The 27,312-nt window shown below is 40.4% G+C and overlaps 2 protein-coding genes across 3 annotated transcripts; one reads left to right on the top strand and one right to left on the bottom strand.

Moving 5' to 3' along the window:
• The first annotated feature begins 252 nt into the window (after window positions 1-252).
• On the top strand, window positions 253-8,715 carry hadhaa (hydroxyacyl-CoA dehydrogenase trifunctional multienzyme complex subunit alpha a). Its single transcript, XM_063495678.1, has 21 exons — window positions 253-312; window positions 885-926; window positions 1,691-1,761; window positions 1,884-2,014; window positions 2,226-2,364; window positions 2,442-2,561; window positions 2,733-2,835; window positions 3,006-3,128; window positions 3,780-3,898; window positions 3,987-4,043; window positions 4,563-4,672; window positions 4,782-4,916; window positions 5,043-5,214; window positions 5,782-5,868; window positions 6,128-6,268; window positions 6,424-6,492; window positions 6,638-6,751; window positions 6,903-6,984; window positions 7,842-7,947; window positions 8,026-8,171; window positions 8,282-8,715. The coding sequence occupies exons 5-21, from the start codon at window positions 2,227-2,229 to the stop codon at window positions 8,449-8,451; spliced, it is 1,992 nt and encodes a 663-aa protein (XP_063351748.1). The 5' UTR covers window positions 253-312; window positions 885-926; window positions 1,691-1,761; window positions 1,884-2,014; window position 2,226; the 3' UTR covers window positions 8,452-8,715.
• A 2,193-nt stretch (window positions 8,716-10,908) lies between these two features.
• Window positions 10,909-26,537, bottom strand: gareml (GRB2 associated, regulator of MAPK1-like). Of its 2 annotated transcripts, XM_063495676.1 has the most exons (7): window positions 26,267-26,537; window positions 23,619-23,759; window positions 17,883-18,013; window positions 17,081-17,246; window positions 15,507-16,357; window positions 13,065-13,234; window positions 10,909-12,321 (listed from the first exon to the last, which is right to left on the bottom strand). In XM_063495676.1, the coding sequence occupies exons 1-7, from the start codon at window positions 26,376-26,378 to the stop codon at window positions 11,721-11,723; spliced, it is 2,172 nt and encodes a 723-aa protein (XP_063351746.1). In that variant the 5' UTR covers window positions 26,379-26,537; the 3' UTR covers window positions 10,909-11,720. The 2 variants fall into 2 exon arrangements, with proteins under 2 accessions (XP_063351746.1, XP_063351747.1); XM_063495677.1 differs by lacking the exon at window positions 23,619-23,759.
• Window positions 26,538-27,312: the final 775 nt, after the last annotated feature.

The following is a 27,312-nucleotide window of genomic DNA, read 5'->3' as shown; positions in this document are numbered from 1 at the left end:
AATATTACTAAATTACACTGCTGTTCATATTTATTATAACCTGCATCACAACTAGGTCCTTCTCTAAAACAAAAAATAATTACTTGAAATATTAATCTTTTAAACTAAGACACTTTTCAAGCCCCACTGGCGGCCTATATTAAACGGTACTCTTGCGCCCTCACCGGTCAGTCATCGTAATAGATTTTGTTGATTGCACTTGTATGTATGTTGCTGTTGACGCTTTATTGAAGCTTCAGGTGGAAATGGCAGTCACTCGTGCAGCAGGTGTTTTCTCCAAGTTTGCAACAGGCAAATACCCTTTATTGTCAGGTATATTTAAAATCACTCATCTTTTGTTGTTTTTGTTGAAGGTAATTTAATTTAATTTTTGTCGTTTTAATTTACTGTTTGTCGAATTTGTACTCGATGGTAGCATTTGACTTCAAGCTGTTAGCGGATAACTGAAAATATAATAACTCAGAATTTGCTTTTTTTTTCTTGAAAAATTACTCAAGTGGTTAATCATCATAAAAACGTTGTAAAGGGAGATATTTTTCACATGGAACTGTGGGTAAAACATTTTTAATTACATTAATTATTAAAAGCTGTCATATAATTAGATAATCTGCACTGACGTTAGTAACGCCTGTGTTTACTGTCTGTTGCAGTAAAAGGTCTAATGTTAGAGTTTTTAGTTTTTGGTGATAACAGCATACAGGGCTGCAATACTAAGTTACTGTCTTAATGTCTGTCTTTCTGCTTAGTCACGACTAACTTTAGCAGGATTGTATTAACTTGTTCTTTTCCTTATGTTAGGGGAAACTTGTCCTAGAGGAAAGTCAAGGGCCTCTACTTTTTATTCAGGAGCATTCAAAATTCTTATTGCCTCTTTCTGCTCTTAGGTCATGCCAGACGGGTTTTCTCTGTATCATCACATTTGGCAGGTAAAGAGGGTTTTGATGATGATCGGTGCACCAAATACCCAAGAGTACACTCGCATCACAAATTGGTGGTTTACTAAAGAACCATCAATTCTTTAGTAAAGGTTCAGCTGTATTAATTTAGTGTGGTCTGTGTTCCCCCAAAATCCAGGTGCTATCTTAAACAAAAGTAATATTCATGTAGTGTTGACTCATTTAGATGAACTGTTTGCATACTTTAGTTCTTGTTAAAGATTAGCAAAACAGGTTTTTGCACAGCTGTTCTGCATACATTTATCTTTAAAATCTGCATTGTACTTTCTTTCCTATCTTGTTATAGCTTGACTTGTTACTGCTTGTTATAGTTTAAGAGAATAATGTGAAACAATTGGTAACAATGTTGCTCCATTATGTTTCATTAGCATATGCATGCATAGTACAAGCAAAACAAGGCTGGAGTGTTAAACCAAAGTCTTTCTACAAGCAAGTCCCATTCCTCAGAGGTCATATCAAAGTGTCTCTCAGTAATTATTTGGGCAGTTAATTTAGATAATACTTCAAAATAAACTTTAAATTCAGTGCTTAAGAACATGAAACTGTATTCATGGAATTGCCTAAATCTAATAAAACTGATTAAAAAGTTTAATGACTTGCCTGGAAGTAAAGTTTTATAAAAAGAAACTTAAGCGTTACAAAATTCTCACTTTTTTTGAGTAAAATATCAGCTTAAACGAGAAAATATTACTGTAATCTGTCTCATTCTTTAATTGCTGTTTTCTCTATTTTAGCTTATAAACATATCAGCTTCGAGTACAAGGAAGATGTGGCTGTTATACGATTCAATGATCCAACATCGAAGGTGTGTGCGTCTGTTTATGGATATGAAACAGTACACGTCTTAGAGAGAGATTAAGTTTGTAACAGTCCTGACTACATGTTTCACTCTTGAAATGACATAATTTTGTTGTTTTGTGTGTATAGGTGAACAAACAGTCTCTGCAGTTGCATGAGTTGGCTGACGTGTTGGGAGACATCTGGCTTTATAGATCTTCAAAAAGTGTTGTCCTCATTTCAGGCAAACCCGGCTGTTTCCTTGCTGGAGCAGATAGCAAGTAGGCTTTTGAGGGCTTTCACAATCTCTGATGTGTGTGGTATATTCTGTGTTGCTTTTTTTTGTTTTGTTTGTTTGTTTTGTAAGTGTAAAAGTACAAGTAAACGAGGACGTATTTTATGGAAAAAAGTCAATAAATGATTTAAATTTAATATGTGCTCTGCTTAACTGAAAAGTGAGTAATTTATCTTGATTTTTTTCTTTGCTCTCAGTATGCTCCAGTCCTGTACAACTAGTGAGGAGGTCACCAGTCTCTGTGAGGAAGCTCAGAAGTTGTTTAGGAGAATTGAGCAGTCTCGTGTCCCCATTGTCGCCGCCATCCATGGCTCATGCCTGAGTCGAGGCCTTGAGGTACAACAGTTTGTGTCAAAATGCCAATTTGGCTTAAAATATGGGCAGTAACTCTCAGTTTTGTAACTTTTCTGTAGCTTGCAACAGCCTGCCACTACAGAATTGCCACGAAGAGTAAAGAAACAGTCCTGGGGACTCCTGAGGTCATGTTGGGACTGCTGCCTGGAGCAGGTGGCACTCAGAGACTACCTAAAATGGTATAAATGCACACACTCATATTAATCAGTTCCTCAGTGAAAGTCTTGAAAGCAGTGCTGCAGTCTTGTGCTAGTGGCTACTGCAGTACACAGGAGTATAATAAGGTCAAGACTCTCACTTGGGCCAATACCAGCTCAGTGTCTTCAATTCTGCTTGTTGCACATGTTTAGGTGGGTCTCCTGGGAGCTTTTGACATGCTGCTGTCAGGCAAGAACATCACAGCAGACGAAGCCAAGAAGATGGGTCTAGTGGACCAGCTTGTGGACCCTCTGGGTATGTTATACATGTGGCATTTCTTCAATGAATGTACCGTTTTTCTGTTGTAATCTTAAGGGAGAGGGTGGTGGGGAATTAAACTTTTTAGCAACTCAAGACTGAGCATTCAATTAGTGACATGTTTCATTTTTCTCTGTGCTTCTTTTATATTTATATTTATATTTCAGGTCCTGGTCTGAAGTCTCCAGAGGAACGAACGATTGAATACCTTGAGGAAGTTGCAGTGGGTGTTGCCAATGACTTGGCCAACAAAGAGATTCCCCTTACTAGGGAAAAAAGCTTTAGACTGAGTGAGTGAACTCTTGTTCAGCCCAGTTGTCTTTATACTGCCAAGGATTTGTTCCATGAAATCATTTCCAACTGGCATGTTGTTTCAGCCCCACGGTTGGGGCCACCAACAGCAGTTTCTTGAATGGCCACTTGAGGCCGACTCCAAAAGCAAGTCAATTCCCAAAGACTAAATTTCAAAATGTTTGGCCATACAGCAGGGAAAAAATGCCCACAGGTAGTATAAAAAATGTCTTTGGTCTCTTCAAAAAAAAAATTACTAACACATTTCAAACCGGTGATTAACTCTTTCCCTCTTCAGAGGTTTCTGTCATATTTCAGGCCTGAACAAAATGAATGGGTGTGCATCAGAAGGTAGTGGTAACCTCCCATGTACCCTTAATGGCGAGTACGCTGCCTTACTAGTTCCCTTAGAAAAACCCGGAACCCATTCTAGTGGTCATCAAACCACATCTTTATTGATTCTACATTGAGGTGTCGAAACACGCCATTGAGAATACAGAGGAGGTTTTCAAATTTCAGTTGTATCATTTAACATTTTAACTGATAAACTGTCTATGGTATCTTCTAATTGGCAAATACCAGCTGTACACATTTACACAACAAACAATGAAACCCTATCACTGTAAACGTGTGTGTGGCTGTGTGTGCAGAGCTATGGGACGCAGTCATGGGCCTGGGTCCAGTGAGGAAGATCATCTACAGCACTGTCACTAAAAGAGTCCAGAAACAAACTAAAAACCTCTACCCTGCTCCGTTCCAGATTATTGAGGTAAAGAGTTCACTTATGGGTGAAGATAAACACATTAGCGCATGATGTTGCTGCTGAGTGTCTCATGCTGTCTTATTTCAATGTGTAGTGTGTTAAAACTGGCACAGAGCACGGCAGTGACGCAGGTTATCTGGCTGAAGCTCAGGTGAGTTGGACTAACAGAACTATTTTTTTTCTCAGTCAGATGGATTTTTTAAAAAAAATCCTCCTGGCCTTTTGGTGGATGTCATACATGTGCTGCATTGTGACCATTGTGACCTTTGTGTTTTGCTGGGTGTTTTTTCTGTTGTGTTTTTTCACTCTGTAGCTAGTGTTGGGAAAAGAGCAGAGTTTGGGTTACAACAGGAACCTTCCTCATTCATCAAATGATGAATGTGGAGTGACAGACTGCTCTCACTAATGCCATAAGTATGTGCATAAAGCCCCATCACCAATGGACACCTTAGGCCTAAACTAGTCATGCCAAGAGCTTTGACAAAATGGCATTAATTGATGTCCCGGGAATGAGAATGGGCTGCTTAACAGTTTAAACTTGTGGGTTTCATTCATGACTCTATAATCAAGTTCTTGGATTTGTTGTTGTTGTTGTTGTTGTTTTTTTGGTTTTTTTTTTTAAAGAGACTAATTGTATTTGTTAAATTCTTGTTTCTTTTAACCCTTAAAGAGCTTTGGTAAGCTGGTGATGACTTCTGAATCCAAAGCTCTGATTGGACTTCACAATGGTCGTTTGTTGTGTAAGAAGAACCGATTTGGTCCCCCAGAAAAGGAAGTAAAGTAAGAACTGTAAACAGGGGTGATTTATGTTGCCATGTACATTTGCTGTGTGTATACATTTGCCTCAGTAAGACATCAGTAAGACACCTGTACAAAATGTTTGCAACAGAAAGCTGGCCATTCTGGGTGCAGGGCTAATGGGAGCAGGTATAGCACAGGTATCAGTAGATAAAGGCCTCACCACCATCCTAAAGGACACCACAGAGGATGCCATCAGCAAAGGATATGAAAAGGTTTATAAAAGGTAATATACATGCATTCTATTTTATTTATTTATTTTTTGAAAAACAAAAGTGGCTTTACGGTTTGAAGTATTTTTGTTTTGTTTTGTTTGTTTGGTTTTTCTCCTCAAAATGTTCTTGCTCTTCAGTTTCGACACCAAGGTGAAGAAGAAAGCCATGATATCATTTGAGCGTGACGCCATTATGTCTAATCTGTCGATTCAGACGGATTACTCTGGTTTTGAGTCTGCTGACATGGTGATAGAGGCTGTGTTTGAAGACCTCAACATTAAACATCAAGTCCTCAAGGAGGTGGAGGCAGTGAGTGCAGTTTTGCTGGAACTACTCTCTTTAACTGTTTTAGTTAGAGTTGGTTAAATTGACATTGATGTATTACAATAAATGGGCATTTCAGAACTTCTAAATTACTTTGAGCAAGAACGGGGGCATTTTAGGATGAAGAACTATCCTGTTTGGAGAAATCTCACCTTAATTTAGGTTTTAACTTGAGAACATGCTCAGGCCAAGCCAAAGTAACTGTTAAAAAACTTAGTGGGATTGATGTAGATGAAGCTTACTTGTTCTGGTTTGGAGTTCCAATCATTTTTGAGAAGCTTTTGGTTGCATGCAGGTAGTATTAGGTTATTATTATGGTAGCATAGCTATATTAGCTGTTTAACAGTTATTTTCTGTCTAAGACTTATTTGCATTAATAAGTAATCAGTGGCGTGTGGAACGTGAATTCACTAGCTGACTATGCAATGGCTACACCATTCGAAATCTTGGCTGTTATTGCCAACAAAAGTCAAGTCAGCAGGCTACTTGATGGTTTCCAGAATAATGTCCAGACAGCTAAAGTTATAAGGAAATGTACTCTTCCCCCCCCAGGTTTCCCCACCGCACTGCATATTTGTGACCAACACCTCAGCTCTGCCCATCAGAGACATCGCTGCTGCCAGCAAACGCCCTGAAAAAGTCAGAAATGCTCCAAACTTTTACTTTCAACACATCTTCAGTGTGTTACAACAGAACTGAGCACAATATAAATGATCCTGTTTGCTCAGTAATTTAAAAAAATTTAATGTTGATTCATGCTTGCACAGTTGAGTTCTACCTTAATTTTCACTTGACTTTCTTGGTGATTATTATCGTGGCTTTAAAATAATGGCTTCTCAACAAAATCTTTATTTCCTGTGTGATGTTGTTTGACTAATTTGCATATGTGCCTGTGCAGGTGATTGGCATACACTATTTCTCCCCAGTGGACAAGATGCAACTGGTGGAGATTATCACCACAGATAAGACATCTAAGGACACGCTGGCTGCTGCTGTCAGCGTGGCCCTGAAACAGGGAAAGATTGCCATCGCTGTCAAGGTGATGGCAACTCTGAAAGTGTTCTTCAGTCAGTATTTCAGCCTATGTGAATCTTATTTTCATCTTAGTCATTTTGCTCATTATTCTATTATATTTTGGTGCGTGTCTCCATCTTGTGTTGCTCTCTTTCTGCCTCGCAACCCACCGAACTACAGGATGGTCCGGGCTTTTACACCACGCGCTGCATGGGTTGCTTGCTTATGGAGTCTCTGAGACTTCTTCAGGTAATCAAAGACTTGAAGAAATAATAGTGTTGCCAATTTTTCCCTGCTAAAGAAATGGTTGAGCATCGGGTCCCAGCAGTTATTTAAAGCATTCATTTTTATCTTTTTACATTTGCTTTAAAATAACCCACATTTTGTTCCAAAGGAAGGTGTGACCGCAACAAAAAGCGATTTCCTGGCAACAAGCTTTGGTTTTAATGTTGGACCTTTCGCAGTCACTGATGAAGTCGGTGTTGACATAGGATTACATATTTCAGAGGTAATCTTTCACTTACTGTGTAAGTATGCTTACTGGCAAAGAAACTATTTGACTAACTCTTGGGGCATTTGCACTTTTGAACACAGCCCATGTTGATTTAGATTTTTGGGACAGGTGGGATTTTGTATTCTGTGTTTATTGTTGGATATAGATGCTGTGCAAAGCCTTCGGTTCCCGTTATGAAGGAGGAAGCCTGGAGATTGTCAAGACCATGGTGGAAAAAGGCCTCAAAGGTTAAAACCTTTTACTGTAAAATAGGGGCATTATCAGCTGCTACTAATTTGTCATGCACTCATGCCTAGGCATTGGAATTGATGAGAATTTAACGATTCCGATTCCATTAGCGACATTACTTATTTTTACTAATTTGATTCTTTTATGGATTTTCATTCAGTTCTCTATGACTCCGCTTTGAAAGTCATCACCACCTCAAAGCAGGATATCAAAGACATTAAATTTGTGCAAATGAACTGCATTTTGAGTGGTCAAATGTAAAATCTGTATCTCTCTCTCTATATATATATTTGTATAGAGCTCTCTCTCTCTCTCTCTCTCTCTCTCTCTCTCTCTCTCTCTCTCTCTCTCTCTCTCTCTCTCTCTCTCTCTCTCTCTCTCTCTCTCTCTCTCTCTCTCTCTCTCTCTCTCCTTTTTTTTTCTATATATATTAAAAAAAACATACACCTCTACCTCTATATGTCTCTTCTGGAAACAACCATCATTATCTGTATAATTTCTTTAACGAGATGAATGCTGGAGTGTGTTCCAGTGAACGATGACTTCTTGGGCTGGAGCCTATCCCAGCTGTCTTAAGGCAAACTTATTCTTAACCCTTGATATTTTAAAAAAAAAAAAAAAAAAAAAAAAATTATTGAGGTGATTTTTTTTTTTTGATTTTTTTTTTTTGCTTCTATAACAGGAATTGTTGCCCTAAAATGGTGACTTAAAATAATCAAAAATGTATTTGTCTTGCTACCTGATTTCTAAAATCTAACCCTGAAAGGGCACAGGTTTCTAAGACTGAGGAACACGTTTGAGGATCAGCTTACCATTCACACAAACACGTTTCTAATGCTTTATTTTTAAATTATAGGTTGTAAATCTGGAAAAGGATTCTTTCTCTATGGAAAGACGAAAAGTGTGAATCCTGAAGTAGAAGAAATTCTCAAGAACCATCAAGTGACTGCTCCCTCTGCAATGTAAGAAAACAGCCTCTCCTCAGATCTACTAATTGCCCTGTTCTGATCTGTCTCTCTGAAGTTATGTGTTTGCTGCAGTTCTTCAGAATACGACATGCAGTACCGGCTGCTGTCTCGCTGCATAAACGAGTCGTTAATGTGTCTCCAGGAGGAAATAATAGCAAGCCCTCTAGAAGGAGACATTGGAGCAGTGTTTGGATATGGGTTTCCTCCCATGCACGGTGGTATGTCTCCGACATTTGTATACTTTTGAACTAGATATTTATATTAGTTAACTGATGGTTATCTATTGTGTTGGTGCTAATCGACCTTTTGTTATTCCTACATTTATCAGGTCCGTTCAGATTTGTTGACACATTTGGTGCAGAGCGCCTTGTGAGCCTCATGAAACGTTTTGAGGATGTTTATGGAAACCAGTTTACACCCTGCCAGCTTCTACTAGACCACGCCAAAGACCCCAGCAAAAAGTTTTACCAATCATCCCCCTCCCTGCTTCAATACTAAAAACAACTTAGCGTCTTGAGAGAGGGACTAGTAGTCCCCCTTTGGTATGTCTGAACTGTTAGGGCAGCAAATCTGCCAGTTTGTCTGTTCTAAGTTCAAATAAGTGAACGTTAAGGGATTGCACTGATATGTCTTCTAATATCAAACTAAAGTAATCAACCTAAAATAATCCAAGGAAAGATTTCAGAATAAGGTAACAGCTCATTTATACAAATGAGCTGCTATTTTAAAAAAAATTATTGTATAACTACTAACAACATTTCTGGGAGACCAAATGGTCTATTATCATTCTCTGGCAGCTTTACAAATTTCACCTTATAACATCATTTATATCATCAGACAGTAATACTTTCATGTATTATGTGTTATGGCTCAACTGGGTGTGACCACACAAACTGTTTCTTTTCATCTTTTGGGGTGTTTTGTTTTTTTTTTTTTTGTTTTGTTTTGTTTTGTTTGTTTTTGGGGTTTTTTTGTGTGTCCAACCTCACCTGACCTATGCTGAGTGAAGGTTGTGAAGGTTGCATTAAAACATCAGGTGTCATTCGGTTTATTTTTTGATCTCTCCTTTATTTCTTCAGTGGCTTTGTAGTTACAAGATTGCAGAGTAGATCAGTATTACATGAGTGTAGTAGATCAGAGTGAAACTTGACTTCAGCTTTTGCCCTGGCTGAAACCCATCAAATCTGGAGATAATAGTAAAAAAAATTACAGGTAGTGATTCACAACAACATAAATTGCATTGTCAGTCATCTGGATCATTTGGATGATCTTGCTTTGTGATTGCCCTCAGTGTAGCCAGTTATATTACAATACTGTCATCGGGATACACCCCTAAAATAGAACACACAGTTAAGAGCAGAGATCTAGTTTGGGGCCGAGGGGGGGCATCTGCCCCTCTCTCAGCAGATTTGTACATTAGCAGATTTGTTCAACGGCTCAGTAACACAATATCTAATCAACCACATGACAGCAACTTAGTGTATTTATGCATGTAAACATGGCAAAGATGACCTCCTGAACTTCAAATTGAGCATCAGAATATGGAAGGAAGGTGACTAAAGTGACTCTAAATGTGGCATGATTGTTGGTGCCAGATGGGCTGGTTTGGGTATTTCAGAAACTGCTGATCTATTGGGATTTTTGCCACACAACCATCTCTAGGATTTACAGAGTAGTATTTTTTTTTTTTTTTTTTTTTAAAAAGGGAAAATATCTACTAAGCAGCAGTTGCCTTGTTTGGTGCCAGAGGTCCGAGAACAACCAGAATGCTTCAAGCTGACAGGAAACCAACAGTAACTCATGCAACAACTCATTACAACCAAAGTACGCAGAAGAAAACCCCTGAACGCACAACAAGTCGAACTTTTAAGCAGATGGGCTACAGCAGCTGAAAACCACACTAGGTGTCAGCTAAAATGAAACTGAGGCTACAGTTCATATGGGCTCACCAAAATTGGATAACCAAAGGCTGAAAAAACTCTGCCTGAATCTCAATTTCCGCTGTGACATTCAGATGGCAGCGTCAGAATTTGCATAAACATGAAAGCATGAATCTATCCTGGCTCATAACAACTTCTCAGGCTCCTGCTGGTGGTGTAATGGTGTAGGGGATAACCTTAATACCAACATTGCTGACCGTGTCTATGCCTTTATGGGCACAGTGTATCAATCTGATGGCTAATTCCAACAGGATAGAAATTTCTAACTGTGGTTTTTGAACACACCAATGAGTTTGCTGTACTCAGATGGCATTTTTGGGATGTGGTGAAAAAGGAGATTCACATCACAGATGTGTAGTCAACAAATCATGTCAGTGTAAGCCAAATTTTCCAGCACCTTGTTGAATCTATGCTACAAAGAATTAATACTTCTGAATACCAAGGTGTAACTAAGGAAGCAGCCATCAAGTACATGAAAGCCAACCATCGTTAGGCCTCTTAGAAAACATCTCCTCATTTTTAATGCTCTAAGAAGAGAAACTGAAGTGTTGTGTTTATTCTCATTTTTCTGACTCAGTGATTTTAGGTAGAATATTTTTTTGTTTATTTATTATACATTTTTATGTGAGTTTCTTTTTAATTCATTGGACAAACTTCACAGCTGTTCCGTCCAACACTTAATAACTTGGGCTTTTTATGGCATGTAGAAAAGCAAAGAGTAGCTGTGTTAACTTATTACAAAATTTGACTACATTCATTATCAGTGTCTAATGTCTGCTATCTGAAGATGAGGTTTGTGCTGATAACCTCATGCTCGGCCAGGTGGAGCAAGTTCAATGAAGAATTCTCCCCTGTCTCTCTCTCTGTTGCTTTTCTGTCTTTATTTTAGGTCATCTGCAGATCTTACAAGAGATTATAATAGAAACAAAGCACTCACAGATGGATCTACAACAGTGGGTGAAAAAGGCAGCAAAGGTAGTGGCAGAAATATTAGCTTTTCAAGAAAACTGAGTGGTGACAATTCCTGATATTGTAGGACTTTGATCAATCTATGTGGATGTGAAATCCGAGGTACACTTACAACTCCATTTCTGAGTTTTACTATAACACTCATTGTTACCTTTAAAGGGACTGTTAATAAAAATATCATCCCTCCCGAAGCATAGACTGACCTGTACCAAAAAAATCAGTACCAAAACCTCAGTAATTTTGTCAATGACTGCTCAGAGGTCTGATATTTTTCATATTTTCCTCATTCTTCTTTTGAAGGTAGCTTTAATTTACAACAACCTCCCATTTTATCTGTGCCAATTACATTCCACTGAAACTCAGTGAAACAAGAAGGATGTTTAAATGACCTGTGTAGGGTCAAAATGTTACAATTACCTTGTCTTGAAATTAATTTAACACCTATTGATGACTAAATAAAGTGTCTAAAAAGTGCTGAAATTCTGTTCATTCGTCAAATTTCATTTAAGATAAAATGACAGAAATTTCCCCTGCATATCAAATTCTAAGTTGAACGGTGTGAACGCCACACATTGTTTAAATCAGACTTTAAGTTCCAAAGAGGGCACTTTTATCCTGGAGCTCTCTGTTGTAGCCATTTGTTAGTAAACTAGTGCCAGACTGTGATTGAGACAGGAAACATGTCAGTCTGACTTTAAGCATTAGAGCCAGTCAAGTGTCAATTCTACAGTTTGACCACAGTGTGGCGTAGTTTCCTTCAGTTTCATTCATTGGGCTCAGCAGCCAGTTGGTCACAGTGGAAGGCACATTCATGGAGGCTCAGCAGCCAACAGGCACATTCTCAGGACAGTGTGTATATTAGATTTTGGGCCTCCAGCCCTGTATGAATTGCGTGATCTTGGTCACATGGAGTCGGCTCAGGTGGAAGTCATGTGACAAGATATCTTCAGTCAGCTGCACCAGCAGGCTGCCATCGATTCGCTCCCTTTGGAACACGGACACCGCTGCCTCTGATAGGCCAATAAACCGCAGGCAAGCTGAGACTTCCTCCAATGACAGAGCAGACAGGTCAGCGGGAGGTCGCCAGGTAGGGTCAGGGAGCGGGGACAACCCCTCAGTGACTCCTGTTGATGTCCCACCACCCTCTGCGCCTCTGGAAGAATCTGTTGTGGAATTGGGAGCAGGCTCAGGCGAGGGGCAAGGGGACTGGCGGTTGAAGGGGTTCAACGCCCCAAAGGGAGCAAATCGACTCTGTGGGGGTGGCGGCCTGAGTCGAAGTCCAGAGGAAGTGAAGGAATCCACCCATGGCTCTGCCCAGGTGGCTTGTGCAGGCTGAGGATTGGCTGTGTTGTCTGTAGGGATGCCAGAGACAGGCTCAGGACTAGTAGGATTAGGGGCAGAGCAGTCACCCCAAGAGCATGGGTAACAGTAGAGGGAGGCATCGGGGGAGGGGGAGCAACTGGGACAAGACAGAGAAAATGGAAATGTGTCATGTAAAAGATTTTGAAAATATTAGCTACATATCATATTTACAAAAGTATTTAAATGACCATATTTCAAGTTCCAGCAGCTACATGCTGAAAAATTCTCTTTAGCTTGCTGTCAATTCATAAAAAATGTATCATTCCTTATATCGTCTATTTATAGAACAAGCAAACAATCAATATGGAGCTTCATATTGTAAAATGGCATTGCTTTCTGTGCTTCTGTCAGTTTAGATTAGATAACCTTCCCATACTTTCTTTCCATATACAGTATAATCTTCTTTAAAGGGCAAGAACGGGAAATCTGTAAGCAGTAACCTTTCAGAGCTGAAAAATGCAGCCAAAAAAAAAAGACTTCCCTGCATGTTGGTGACTTATCAGACAAATATTATTGCTTGTCAGGTGGGTTGCACTAAGGAAAAAACAATCTAAACTTGAGACTTGAAAATAGAAGTCCACAAACTAATGGGTGTCTACATCCATATCTTTTGGACAATTTTCATTGCAATTTATTTGGAAACAGCCATTGCAGTAGCTCTGTTTGAAGCTACAGTATTTGGACTCTTGCAGTAGTTTGGAGCTGGAGGAACTTCATTCTCTCCCTGTTCGTGTAATCAATCATGTCAAGCAGTGAAACCAGAAAAGGCTTTCAATCCTCTCAAAAATTATACCAGTATGTCAGAATAAGGATTTACGCATTACATGTTTTATACTGTACCTGTCCTGTAGTCCAGAGGAGTAAAAGGAGATGTTTGGTCTCGGGGAGGTGGAAGTTTTGGGGAAGCGAGGTGGAACAGGAGGGCTGGGAGCTGGACTGGAGATGGAGCCTCCTTTGGAGCAACGAGGGGGAACTGGAGGGGCGATCAAATAGCGACACTCCTCTCTCACCTACAAGCACAAACCACACACACAGAAACATAAGCATAACAATAACACACACAACAGCCAAATAAAAAAAGGTTAACTCTTAAAAATAGACTTCTCAGGAGGCTTTGTGCAAGTGTGTGCAAGTGTGTGTGTGTGCGACACATAGTAAATGTAAAAGTAAAACTTTGTGACCTTTACAACTCAAACAAACTCCTTACACACAGTAGCAGCATCTAGATACACACACACAAACACACACAGACACACAGTGTCTTGGCAGGCTAAATATCAGGAGAACGCTATGTGTGACAGGGTATAATCCAGTTGCAGAGGAGACGTCAGCACCCACACAAACCTTTCTGTTCCGCTGCCCTCACTTTAAAAGGAAAAAAAAGTTAATTAAACAAAAGCATGAAAATGTGCGCCTTACAAACAACATACACGGTTACACATGGACACCATTGCCTGGGAAGACTTAGAAATGTGAAACAGCTCAGTAGGTAAAACAACATCATTTTCAATATGACACCATTTCCTCTTTAAAAAGACAAGAAAAAAAGAGATGATTTAATTTATGGAAGTGCTGGTCGACCCCCAGCTTTAAGGTCAACATTAGAGCTGTACAGAAAATACATTACAATATTAAAAATGAACCTTTATAGTATACATAAAGCCTGACTTACACCAATTTGAGTGTTAAAATTAATCTAGTAAATTTCATTATACATCATGTAATGCACGTTATACATTTCATTATGCGCTACAAAAGGAATATTTTAAGGAAAGTCTGCATTTTTGCTGTACAGCAGCATTTAGGGGAAAACAGTGGAGGTGATTAATTCATTTGTAATCAGTAGAACAACAGTTAGTTGTTCTCAGCAAAAGCAAAAGTAAAAAATACCACAAATTCACAAAAATGTACAAAGAAAGCTAACAATATATCACCTGCAATGCTTATTTTCTGAAAACAAATCTTTCTAGGTATGACCTTCTCAGACTTTTCTGTAACTCAATGTCAACCCAAACCCTGGGAACTCTGAGGGAGCCAGTCAATGAGACTTTAATGGGAGATTTCCTGGCTCCAAATGGGAACTTGAAGGGGTGACTATGCATGGAAGCATGATCAGTCCATTTACAGTAAAGGTAATGAGTCTGTCTTACTGTATTAGTCACAGATCTTTGAATTTCTCTGTTATTTAAAGACAGAAAATCAATCACACATGCTAGCTTAGGAAGCAGTAGGGCTTGGCTACTGAATAACCAATCTGTTATTGAAGTTAGGACCTTGCTGCATATGATACTAAAAAGAGCAAACTAAAACAACCATGCCAATCAAGTCTGTGGAAATGAATTTACTTTGGTTATTTTCAGACTTATGATTTTTTCCCATTTTTTTTCTTCTGGTCTCGGCAAGTTAATTCACCTAATAATCCATAATCCAAGTAATCCTTATAATATTAAAAAACTGAAATGCTCTATATGTTTAAGAAATTATTCCTAGGAGGTGTAGTGCTGATTTATAGCAATCACATTAAAAAGCTTCAGCAGTCTTAATAGCTTTAGCTTTCGGTTCAATTCATTAGAAATAATCAGCCACAACCTAAAAACCACTAATGAGTGAAGTGAACTACAGCACTGATTCTCTCTAGTTCTGCTTGGAAATCCTGGGTCCTTACATTGATGGAGATAAGTGGACACGTACAATCAACCCAGGTCAATAACAGCTCCCATGGCAATGTGGAACTGATGATAGTGGTTTCTCCTAAAAGAACAATCCTCCCCGAAACACTGCAAAAACTCCTCGAGAACATGGAAAAAATACAAAGACACTGACTGGTTATCCACACATGACAGATCCCAATCTGAGCTGTGGAATGTGCCAGAACATTCCCAGAGGATCCACTACCTTTGTTCTAGGACACCTTAAGGGATCCCGTGTCTATGGAGAAACAGGTTAGAGCCATTTTGGCAGCACATATAGGCTTACACAACACTGTGTACGTGGTTTTTATGTTGAGGCTGACCAGCTTATGTCTCTCTATCTATCTATGTATATCTGTATGTGCAATAAGAGTAAGGGTGGTGTATTGCAGCATTTCCAGTCAGTGTGCATTACAGTCAGTGTGTGCTTGTATTTGCGTTGAGTGTATCAGTGGGGTTTAAAAGCTGTTGTGTATGAATAATTCAAGGCAGCCATCCTGACTTTTAACAGCCGGATGCTACTGTGGACAGATAAGAAGGATGACAGACTGAAGAACGAAAGGATGGATGGGAGGCAAGGACTGCAACTCACAGCATCAGATTTTGGAGGTACAGGTGGCGGGGTAGACACTCTTGTCACGACGGTACCAAGAGAACCGTCCAGTGAGGAAGATGAATGGAAGGATATGAGGTTTGGCTCCTTTCCTAAGCCCTCTGCATTTTGATTGGTCCAGAGTTCCTCATAAGGGATTTCCTCAGTGGTCCTCATTTCACCCTCAGTCCACTCAGGAGTCACATACTCCCTCTCCTCACCTGGCCCCTCCCCTAGCCGCTCTCCAAGGGAGTCCCTGCAGCGCTGAGATACGCTGTCTGAGACTCCACCAACATACCCGCACATTGAGAGACGCTGCAGTGCCGGTGCCAATGAGTCCTGGCTCGACACACACACGCGAGAGCGCCGTGGGCTCACACACTCCTCAGTCATGCACTCCAATTCTGGCCGAGTTTCTCTAACAGCACGAGAGTAGGCATCTGGGTCAAACGCATGTCGCAGAAGAAGGCTCTCCAATGCCGCTTTGTGCACGGAGGCCTCGGCCACATTAAACCGGGGCATGCAACGCAGCAACAAAAAGTGGGAGGGGGAGACTTCCTGATGGCGGAGAACCATGCAGAGCACCACCGTCTTGCTGACTATGTTGAGCAGCTTGTAGCGGTGGCCCTCTCGTACTGCGTGACGGTCGTAGGGGTTTCGTGGTGGCCTCGACGGCACAGACACATTGACGGGGAGGCGGACTCTCTCGATGATGCTGCGCACCGTGTGCTCCCCCCCCAGCATGCCTTGCTCCAGTGGAGAGCGTGTGCAGAAGCGTCCACGACAGCCAAAGGGCAAACTGACACTTTGATTGGTGCGATGGTTCATGCAGACCAGGCAGGGCGTTTTACCTGAAGAGACAAAGAAGATATTTAGGAGTCTATGGGTGGATCAGTCCTAACTTTAACTTTTTTTAAATTTTCTATGTTTGAACCACAAATCCACAGAAAAATCATAATCAGATGCACTAATCAGCCACAGTATTCAATGTGAAGTGAATACCTTTGATCTTCTTGTTACAGTGCAATGTTCTGCTGGGAAACTTTGGGTTCTGGCTTTCATGGCAATGTTATTTTCACATGCGCCACCAAATACCACCCCCTCCCACCCACCAATAGCAACAGGATATCTTCAACACAAGTGACCTCCACTAGCAGGACAATGTGCCCAGCCACACTGTAAAAAATGCTCGAGAATGGCTCTAGGACCACACAAAGAGTCCAATGTGTTCACTGCCGGGTCTGGACTCCAAAGATCCCAATCCGCAGGACTCATCGAGGCCCTACCTTGCAATCCACAGGACCCATAAGATCTTCTGCCAACGAACAGCCCCAGGGAACCTGTGTCCATGCTGCAACAGGTCAAAGCTGTCTTTTGCGGCATGAAGGACACCTAAATAATATTAGGCAGGAGGCTTAAATGTTGCGGCTGACTGGTATGCTTCAGAAAAAAGGAATGAACTTCAGTAACCTTCAGTTCTGCCAGTGCTTTTGTTTTCCTCGTTCTCGAGTGCATGTGCTACCACTGAAACGGGACTTCATAACTTTACAGCTCAGTAGTTCAGCCTGACTTACTTCTGGGAGTCTTTCCTAGTCGTCTAAGGAGCGCGCTCAGTCCCGTCTTTTCCTTTGAGGGAGTGGCACAGAGAAGCTCTGCTTTCCCCATGAGCGACAGCTCATCTCCAGCCTGCAGAGTGAAACTGTAGGGCTCACTGTCTTCACTAAATTCCCCTGAAACAACCTGCAACACAGACATGGATGTATATGTGTATAAGATATTGCATGACTCAGGGATTAATTACTATAAAAATACTGTTGTGGTTAGTTAACTACCCGTAGTTAAAAGCCACTCCCCATCCATGGACCTTTTTTTGGACCAAATTCTCATCAGCCAATCATGGCCTCGAAAAAAGAAGTCTATATCTAAATTTGGTTAAACAAAAGTGAAAAGTCCTCTTTTGAGGCTATTACAGAAAACTTCAATGCAACTAGATTTCACCCACCATTTCATGTTTCACACCTAGTTTTTGTTTCAGTAATACAAACATCCTTGCCTTTGTTTTTTCATTTGTTATAACATATTTGGATATGAAATGACTGTGATCAGACAGCCACACTTCAAGCATCCACTTCGAGTGCACAGAGTCTGAGGAGGTTGCAGAAATGTTGAGAAGGAAGCGTGTCCTTTCACTTTTCAAACACCTTAGAAGAAGGCTTTTCACCTTTCAGTTTTGACCAAATCTTAATGTTGTTTAGATTTCATTAAAGCTGTCTTTATTGTCTATTCAGTGTCTGTTCGCTTTCTTTCAAACAGGTTTTTGCTGTGGTGGTGAATAGGGCAAAGCTGAACTGGAAATTCATTATAGGCGTGCCTTACTTTGACACTGAAAGTGATCGTCTCCATGACAAAAACTCGGTCTGGAAAGGCACCAGCAACCTCCTCCACACTGGAGAAATACTGGACTGGATCCCTGACGTCCCGGTCTTCATCCAGCAACTTGAATTTCCCTATAGAGAAGATCGGTGTGATACAGGAGGAAAGAAAGGGGTGAAGAGCGGCAAAGGAAGTGAGAGAGAGGACAGAAGAAGATGATGTTGAGAGATGGGAGAAGAGGAAAAGGGAAAAGAGGTAGGAAGAGAAGAGTGGAAGGGGAGAGCCAGTTAGGAAAAAGCCAGAGGCAGGGAAAATGAGCGGGTGAAAAGTTCCTTTTCGGCTGCCTATAGTTTCACTATAAAAGCACACATACATCTGCGGCAGAGGAATATAAAGACACCTCGGTGACCTATGACCTGGCACCAGCTCTTTCCCAATCGACAGCCGACTGGGTTGCCATGGTAACGAATAAAGGACCCCCATTCTCACGCAGAGCAGAGACACATCACCATGGAGACACTTACACATACACTGTCACGCACACACACAAACTCATCCCTCTCTCTCTTTGACTCTTTCTGTCCCTTGCTCATCCCCTCGTCGGTAAATCTTTCACCCTCCTGAACTTAAGTTTTGTGTTGTTGAAGCTGTAAATATTTTTTTTGCCTTTTTGCCTTTTTTCAACATTGAAAAGACTCATTTAACAGCCCGCAAACCAAACCAACATTGTTCAAAGGACATTTTAAATGCTTTACTCCTGTTGGCCAGTTTATCAGACTGCAATTGAACGACTACAGCCTTTCGAGGATCCTCCTTCTTTTCACAGAGTCAGAGTTTGAATGAACAAGAGAAGTTTTTTTGCTTTGGTTTTTTTTTTTTTTTGTCTGGTAGACAGAGTAGAATACCAAACTCCACCATCATCTACGCCAGAAGCTCTCTCATTCTCTTTTTCTTCCACCCCCCACTTTCCAATTCAAAATGAGCCCGTAGGATAAGGAGCTTCCACCCACCCAACAATACCAGCAAAATCCCACTTTTCAACACAACCCACCACCCCCTCAAAGAGTAGGAGTTGGAAATGAAACAAGGTTTACCACCAACCTAAACAAAGCCCTGCTCAATTCTGGAAATTTATATTTAGTCAAAAGTGAGATTCCAAATGTCGCTGATAGGCAACAGAACACAGATGTGACATCATATTAAAAAGCTGCTCTTGCTATATGATAAAGCAGGCTGGTACTTGTAAAGGCTTCCAGATAAGGCTTTTGGCCACTGGGTCCACCTTACAAGGGTGGTTGTAGCCCCAGATGCTTCCCTTAATCCCATTCATGATAAGGGATCATTCAGCTTTTCTGTCCTCTGTCATCCCAGCCTCTCAGTGAGGGGTAGACGAGGATGCAGACAGGCAGAGAGGAGAAGAAGGAGGGAGGCATCCTGTTGTCCATCCCCAGGGGGAAACCTATATTGCACTCATCCTACGCTTATTTAGACTTCCTGTATGAAGTCATCACACAGACATTAGCTCATCACAGACGACGGCCTGTGATTCCGAAACAACTCATCTAACATATTTAAAGGGACACAAAAGTAGTGCTAAAAGGATGCGTTCATGTAAATGTGTCTTTTTTGTATCTGTTGGAATGCATCATTAAGTAAAGAGGATGTCAGACTGATGATATGCTTCAGGGTCTCCTATTTGATTTCATCACATTTAAAAAAACACTCTTTGATTATGAACACACTTTTTCACGATTACAAACTGATTAGACACAAATAAGAAACAACTATATTTATTGCAAACAAACAAACAAACAAACAAACAAAACAAGTAAAGTCAAAGATTACAGCCAGAAAAGGTCACTAAAAGAATTATGGAGCTGCAGCCTTCTATCTTTAAAGCTGGACAGATACTCCTTTTTAATTAAATCTTGGAAGCACACAGCATGTTTTAATCAGCTTTTCTCCGTGGCCAGAACTTTTATGTTCGCACTGCACGGATGAGCTGACTGGCCACAACAAGGGCCCTAAACCCACTGAATGTAAGCATGGGACCTTTGGTTGAGTTTGCCCATTGTTGCTGTGTTTAGTGTAGTGAAGAAGAGAGAGGGGCAACATTACTTTGTGCAATTCTTGCAAGAGGAAAAGAGAAAAATAGAGGGTCACAGATGGCTGGAAGAAGCAGACAATACAGTCTGTTTGTTGTGTGTTGATTTTTGTCAGAGCTCTGCCTAAGACTACAGTGTAAAGTCAAGTCATATAAAAGACTGTCTGCTGATTATTCAAGCAATTAATTGAGGGCCGTTACCCGCTGGGAGTGAGAACATAAAAGAACAACTCACTTTCCCAGATCCTGAAATTAGGCATTAAGATTAACCACTTTTTGAGCTTACAAGAGGCTATACAGATCTTTCCTGTTTATACTGATAATACCCCAAAAGTTCTACATGAAAACAGATATAAACATTAAAGTTGGAAAAAATAACCAATGCTAATGAACAATGCCATTAAGTTTAAAAAATCTGCATATCTCAGACTCTTTTTAAAGGGGACCAATTATGCTCATCTTCATCTGCATAGATTTATTTATTCATATATCTAGGAGTCTACTAGAGCAGCTTTAACCAGTCAGTCCAAAATAATTCCCAGTTATCCTTTAATGAGCCTTGCACCTCCTTAGTTATGACTATAGGAAGGATATCCCCTCTCCATGACATCATGCAGAGCCAAGAGTAAAAAGAAAAAGCCTGAGCTGAGTCTGAAGCCGGAGCTCTTTGGCTCACAGGACTTGTACATAAGCTGACCTTATTAATTGAATATTTCACCATCTTTAATAAGCATTCATGAATATAAGAATAAAATGAAAGCTTGCCTTTATTGTGCTTATTATAATTTATAGCTTTCAATCTAATCTCTAAACCAGTAAAATAAGTAAAAAAAAAAAGAAATTGAATAAACTAGTGAATCTTTGTTACCTTTATTGGGCATTCTTTATTTACTATTCTACTTGGTAGTATATATATTTGCTATTTATTACTTCTTGTGTTTTTAATATCTGGGAAATACTAGTGTGTTTCACATATGAAATGCTGAATGATCTCAACATACTCCCCCCTCCCAGCCAAATGTTCTCTCTCTCTTCCAAAAAGGAGCCTGAGAGGTGGTGGTAGTGTGAGGTGACATCAGCACTCCATCAGTGGAGGAAGCAATGGAGAGAAGGCATTAAGATCCAGTTACACCGAGAATAATGTGACTGGGTTGAGAGTCGGAACAATGGGGTGGTGGGGATGAGCTCCGGTGAGGTCATGCTGGCTAGACTCATTCAGCAGGAAGACGCGAGTCAATGGACAACTGGAGTCAGTCAAGGTCACATGGTACACGAGTGAATGTGTGAATGAAGGTGGTAGTAGAAGATGTGCTCATCTGTACATTAAGAGTTTAAAGTACGCAACTCCTCCGTAAAGGGATTCTATTATGCTTTTATTCATTTCCTGTCTGTTACAATGGCAGATGATCATATTAAAGATAGGAAAAGTTTTATACTGCATAATGAGGGACAAAAGCTCAGGTTTAAGTAAACTTGTTTAGAGTTTTTCCAACTTTTGGATCTGTATAATATCAGAGTGCGTGGATGTCCATAATATGGCCACCTCAGGCACAAGGCTCTGAATGTCAAAAGATGACCCCCGCCCATCTCTCTTTTAAACATTCTGTTTGTGAGGGACAACCAATCAGATAAAAGTTGTTTTGAAATGGGGAGGAGCTAAGAATAGCTTGACTACACCAAGACCCAGTATAAATTAAATAACTGATTATTTTGGTTTGTAATTCATTTAGAGGTACTCTGATAGAATTGAAGAATAAAAGTTAAATTAATGGCTCCAGATTATTGTGTTATTTTTGTATTACTTAGCAGAAAACTGACAGAATTACTGGAATAGATTGGAAAGTGTAGGATGTCTGCTAACATTTCTACTGGTACTAACAGGGTCAGGGGAATGTTTGTGTGTTTCAAGGTGTTTTCATTTTCTTGAACAAGAGTGTGAACTGTCCTGAATGAACTGGAGCATCAGCAATTCTATTATTAATTATGAATTACCTCACATTAATAAGGAGTGGTTTTTACTGACATAACACACAAAGAAGGGAAATCTCCAATCAACCCTGGAGGGAGGAGTTGGGGAGGGTCATTATTAATATAAATTCAATTAGTTTATGACAATTATGTGAAACTTTTTTATTTCTTGATAGATGTAGGAAAAAAAACTACTGAGTACTGTGCTTGAAGCTGTTCTTAAGTAGAAATACAGCTGCACAATTTATCCCTAGAGCATGCTGACAAACTGTGTTTTGTCAAACACAGGATGCAGTCATAGTGAGTATTGTGCAAAAGTCTTGAGACCTGTCTTTTTTTTAAATACAGGTATGTTTTTACTTGATTGGCAATAACGTGTTTGTAATTACTATCATGCTGAAAAATGAAGCTGTTGCCAATCGGATGCTTTGCAGATGGTATTGCATGGTGGCTCAAAATCTGATTGTGCTTTTCTGCATTCATAATTCCGTCAATTTTGACAAGATGCTGAACAACACTGACTGAAATGCAGCCCAAAACCAGGATAGAGACATCATGTTTTACAGATGGTTCTAGACAATCTTTGTTGCTTGCTCCTGACCTCCTCCACCCTCCAAAAGTTTGGATTCGTCACTCCATAAGATCTGTTGCCACTGATTTTTAGTCCAGTTCTTTTCTTAACCTTTTCTCCCTGTTTCCCTTCTAAGAATGGCTTCTTGACCGCCACCCTTCCACCGAGACCATTTCTGATGAGGCCTCAGCAAACAGTAGACCGTCCAGATGCACATCTCAGGTCCCAAGTCAGGTGTTTGCTAGATTTTTTCCTATTTCTCATGGACATGACTTTCAGGTGTGGTTCATCTGCTATAATTTTCCTGCCTGTACACACCATGCTATGATATGCCAAATTTTCAGCTAGCAGTACTTTGATAATAACCTTGTTAGTGCAAAATTGCTATTTTATATCTCTCAAAATGTGTTATCTGTAGAATTTTGCATAGATATAACTGAAGAAACTGTAACAAATAATGCATTTTGGTGACAGGCTGCTTTGGTTCTTTGCTAAGTTGTCTGTTATGTGTAGACACAACACTGGTCCATTCGTGGAGTTGAGGTGCCTTTTGATGTTTGAATGATTCATAGGTCAGTGTTAAGTGGCTTAACAAACAAAAGAATTCTCAGGAAATAGCCAGCTACAAGGAAGAGACTAACAATGAGTGAAAAACAGCCAATTTCCAAAGAAAAGCTTTGAAAAATCTTAAGAAAGCCTGAAGAACTACTGCTCAAGACAACTTTAAAAGATGAGAAGACAGTAAAAATAGGACTCGAGACTCAAGACTTTTGCACAGTGCTGTATATTGAACAGCTTAATATACAGTACTTTATATTAAGCTTAATTAAATCTTAACACTTTAATTAAATGGTATTATAAGATTTGAAGGAACAACACAAAGAAAATAACACATTGAACTTTCAGCTTATTGATCCACAGCTATTTTGTTTGTACCGGTAGATGCTTTCAGAGAAAAAGAATCATTCTGTAGAAATTCTTGACCTGTTTTTTACTCCTGCAGCAAATGAACATTTTAGGGAAAATCTATATTTAGGACAAAGTTTTCTCCCCGCTGATGTAAAAAAGCAAAGTGTATGTGCAGATGCATGCTCACCCTGATACTGCAGAGGGATGTCAATTTTGGGACCAATTACATAGTGACCCTCCTCTAAGCTGTGGGCCGTCACTGTGGTCCACTGACGGCAGGAGTGTAAGAGCACCACATCGTCCTCTGACAGACCCTCCACACATTCACCTGCAGCAAACAAACACACACTCAGAAAGGAATAGGCAAATAGTGTGCAAGTCTCAGGTTTCTCAATTCTAAGGTCACACTTAGTAACTCAGCAGTGGAAAACATTAAAACACCCTCGTAAAAAGCACACATAATTACCACAATCAGTGATGGATCACCCCCCGCTAACCTACTCATCAGGACCCTGCTATGCAACTGGCAACCTACAATTACACAGCCCCCGTACACATACACGCAATCACACAAACAGGGCAATCTGGCTTTCACAAGAGCTGTGTAGCACAGTGGCATTGATTTCTGCTGATAGCACAGCAGTACAATTCAATCACGCAACACAATGTTACTCCCAAGCCTTTGAGTCAAACAATCATGTTGATAGATGGCTGACTATAAACACAGAAAAGGATACTAGGAAGAAATAAAGCACATTATCTACTGAAACAATGTTAGCTTTCTTCAGGAAGTTTTGCTCATTCCAATGCAATGCTTCGTACTAAACTGTGATGTTAGTATGTCTTATATCGCTCTTGCCTGAGGATGTAGTAATTCTCTGTTATCTTAACATTTCTCCCTGTTCAAAACCTCAATGTTTGGCCCACTGTTTTGTTTTAAACTTTGATTTTTGCACCTAGGTATTTCTTTAGGTGGGAGGGAGCTTTGGAAGGGTGTGTGATAAATGCCTTTTTGCAGTTTTCTGGAAAGAATGTTTTAAACAAAAATTCACATCCTTTCAATTTAGGAGAAGTGTTATACCCATTTATTTTTTTCTAGGTTCTGAGACAAACCCCACAAACACTTCCACTACTAACCACTCTGATATATTCTAAGGGGGTCAGACAGGTTGAAAATTTTCCTTGTGTAGCCTCAATGCAGTCAGTTGGGCGGCTATTTAATTTGCAGTCTGCAGCGTTCATATTGCAGCCCATCACACTCAATTACATCTTTACCCACTCTTGCCGGAGAACACACACACACACACACACATATACACATCATATGGATAAACACCGTAGTTGTTTGTTGACGCTGCCCTGAAAAGGAGCTGTCATCATGCCCTGCTGTAAATAACTAACTACCATCTGGGCTGGCGGGATATACAAACAAGGAGTCATCACGAGTGGGGTAACTACAGTGCAGTTAATAAACACCTACGGGAGGTCTCTCTATGCGATGTTCAGGCGCGCTGCCGGGAGTAAGGTGCGTAATTTTTCCGGGACTGTGACACGGCTTCGGGTGCGCGCTTTTGTGCGGCAGGGAAACTTGGAGGGCTTTTTTTCTTCTCCAGAGTCGCTTCTCGTTAGTATTCACTACATTCGCCGACAGATTACAGCATTTGCATATGAATAGAATTGAGCAGCACTTCAACAGCACAACAGATACTTTGTTGCTTTCCGGGCCTCGCTGAGACTGGAACAACTTTGGCCACGACACCCGTCGCCCGTTTCCAAATTAAAGACACCGAATCCGGTGAAGGTGAACGTGAAGGATCACGCTGGCAGCGAAAAACATGAGAAATTAATAGAAAACTTGACACTAACGTTAGAACGCATCTTGCTCGGGTCAGTGAACTGGTGCGGCACGGGGACTTGAGGTGCAGCGGGTGTATCAAGGTGGCCAGTCTGAACTAAAATATTAACGGAAATACCATCAGATTGGTTTCAAAGTAAGAGCAAGAACCTGGCACTGACGACTGGGGTCAACGATAAAACCTATTAACTCTTAATCCCGTATTACCATTGATGTATGTACTTATTTATTTATTTTTGTGACAGGGACATGTGCTACGTAACAAAGATAGAATATACTGAACATGTAAATGAAAGCGTATGTTGAGCATGTAATAACAGAAAATATATCCTGTAATTTGTAGTTCCTGAAGTTTAAAGAAGTTTACTGTAATCGCATTTTAATATTATCAGACCAGTAAAACACATTTTTTATTTATCCTGTTTTTATTTAAAAGCCAATGTTTTTCTTTTAATTTCATTTATTTTAATCTGCTCTATTGCACTCATCTATACAAAACATCTGCCTAAATTAAAGAGTAATTCAATTCGTTCTGCTCATAGATTTGTTGATTTTGCTCAAGTTAGCTGCTCACAGTTTTTTGCATTTCAAGTTTTCCCTCTTACTAAACGCGCTGACAAATATGAACATTTATTTTGAAAGTTAAAACCGGAAAAGGTAATTTTTCTGCCGACCTTGGTGCAGTTAAAGCTCTTCACACGTTCTCCGTTAAATTTGGACACTTGTTTTAAACCCCACCGAACGTTATACTCCAAAGCTTCCCACAAACACACTTTATTTACATTTTCACCTTTTTCTTCATTACTCACTATCATTTTTCTTCACTAGTGTCACGGTTACGATAATTGTAGTGATAAGGAGCCTCAGAGTTAACTAACAACAGTTGGCAAAAGAATTCAACAAACAAAAAAACTGTAAAAAGTTTCTTATGGTCGTGTCGGAGGTAAAATCACCAAGTGAAGCGGGTTTCTGTCTCTTACCGTGGGCTAGGCGGACCAGAGTGGGCAGACGGAACTTGCTGACCACCGCGTCCAGCGGCAGCGCCAACGGGCTCCAAGTGATCTCCGACAGGCTCGCCGACAACTTCTCCATCCTCGCGGGTCATCACGCTACCGGAGATAACGGTGATGATAGTGGCGAAGATGGTGATGGCGTTGGTGGTAATGACAGCGATGGACTGGAGAAAGGTGAGGGTGATGGTGGTGGTATAATGGCAAAGAGTTTCGCCATGTTTGAATGTAGGAGAGAGGGAGCGGAGTCACAGTCGGTGCGCTCGAGAGGAGAGAGGGGGAGGGAGGGAGCGCGAGCCCTCTCTCGTTCACTCTCCCCCTCTATCAGCCACTGTTTGTCCACCACCACCCTCAGACATATACAAGTGAATCCGAAACCCAGTCAAACTAGTAGTAGAACTGAAAATGATCAGAAAGGAGGTGAAATGATGCACCGATGTCCACTCTGACTGTCCTGGTTTGTGACTTGCTCGTGTTTTTCCACTTTATTTATTACATCACTTTGTCCGCTGAGGTTAAACTGTGTAGGTGGTACATGATGTTAGAAGCAGGGACCTTTGGCAAGCATTAGGTCTGGTTTTTGTCAGCTGCAGATTCATTTTCAATACCCAAAAGCCTTTGGCCACAGATAGACCTCATCCACAGCCTGTCATTTACTGTAATGATATACACTCCCTTGGCATCTTGTTGGGCACATCTGTCTTAAAATAATATAGTCTAATTCAGCAGCACTGCAGTAAGTACTGCCATCATCGAGGCTGTGGGGTTCAGTATTGCTGTAATAGTCTCCTAGAGTTTGCTTGTATGTTAACTGCAGCACAAACCTTCAAAATGGTCATAACGTTGAGTCAACTTTTTTTTTTTTAAACACCTGTATGCATTAATTTCATCACCAGCCAAATAGACGCCACACTTCCTCACACAGCACTTAATTTGTGGCCCGAGGCAGGACTCCAGTCAACTCATTCAGTTCACTGAACATAACTGTACACACAAACCTATTTATTTCCTATTGA

The sequence above is a fragment of the Pelmatolapia mariae genome, linkage group LG15 (assembly GCF_036321145.2).
Source record: "Pelmatolapia mariae isolate MD_Pm_ZW linkage group LG15, Pm_UMD_F_2, whole genome shotgun sequence".
Taxonomy (NCBI): domain Eukaryota; kingdom Metazoa; phylum Chordata; class Actinopteri; order Cichliformes; family Cichlidae; genus Pelmatolapia; species Pelmatolapia mariae.
Note: the sequence above shows the minus strand (reverse complement) of the source record. Positions and strands in the feature narration are given on the sequence as shown.

Coding starts and splice junctions, on each gene's coding strand:
- hadhaa (XM_063495678.1), top strand. CDS start 2,227: ATGCTCCAGTCCTGTACAACTAGTGAGGAGGTCACCAGTCTCTGTGAG. Junction 3,129..3,779: donor GGAAAAAAGCTTTAGACTGA/GTGAGTGAACTC, acceptor CTGTGTGTGCAG/AGCTATGGGACGCAGTCATG. Junction 4,917..5,042: donor TATGAAAAGGTTTATAAAAG/GTAATATACATG, acceptor CTTGCTCTTCAG/TTTCGACACCAAGGTGAAGA.
- gareml (XM_063495676.1), bottom strand. CDS start 26,378: ATGGAGAAGTTGTCGGCGAGCCTGTCGGAGATCACTTGGAGCCCGTTG. Junction 17,247..17,882: donor CGATCACTTTCAGTGTCAAA/GTAAGGCACGCC, acceptor TCTGTGTTGCAG/GTTGTTTCAGGGGAATTTAG. Junction 13,235..15,506: donor TACCTCCAAAATCTGATGCT/GTGAGTTGCAGT, acceptor TTGTGCTTGTAG/GTGAGAGAGGAGTGTCGCTA.